This window comes from Theobroma umbraticum, unplaced genomic scaffold (assembly GCF_002168275.2).
Source record: "Theobroma umbraticum cultivar Fairchild unplaced genomic scaffold, ASM216827v3 scaffold_55.0, whole genome shotgun sequence".
NCBI classification, from domain to species: Eukaryota; Viridiplantae; Streptophyta; class Magnoliopsida; order Malvales; family Malvaceae; genus Theobroma; species Theobroma umbraticum.
Genome location: NW_018397270.1, coordinates 1,196,473 through 1,196,848, shown reverse-complemented (window position 1 = coordinate 1,196,848; position 376 = coordinate 1,196,473). Strand labels below are relative to the sequence as shown.

General features: G+C 36.2%; 1 protein-coding gene across 1 annotated transcript in view; it reads left to right on the top strand.

Moving 5' to 3' along the window:
- LOC110426391 (leucine-rich repeat receptor protein kinase HPCA1-like) overlaps positions 1–376 on the top strand; it is a gene marked incomplete at its 3' end in the record, with an annotated part of 4,827 nt that overhangs the window by 1,517 nt on the left and 2,934 nt on the right. Inside the window, exon 5 of the mRNA XM_021441604.1 lies at positions 67–138. Coding sequence (XP_021297279.1) covers positions 67–138 — 72 coding nt within the window. The remainder of the gene's footprint in view (positions 1–66; positions 139–376) is intronic.

The window sequence follows — 376 nt, the reverse complement described above, 5'->3', positions numbered from 1 at the left end:
TCACCTGGAAGCAAATTTGTTCTGCAATTCCCTTAAATGACCTCTTTTCTTTATAAAATATCGCAGAATCTTGGTTGGTTGTGGTTTCAATGGTCCAATTCCCGATGCAATAGGATCTCTACTGCAGCTGAAGTACCTGTAAGAATTTGACCTTTAATGCTTATTCCCTGCAGTGACTAACAAACATGCAATTCCATTTAGATTCTGGTGACTTGCGATGAATGACTATTAAGTGAAGGTCATTACATTAGTATCCAATAAAACTTCAGTTTCAGGCTCCATGATCGTGTGTTGTATAATGTTTTGGCTTCATTATTTCTACTTTTTATGCTTTTACCTCTTTTAATCAGAGTACTTCTTTCATGCTGGCCTATAT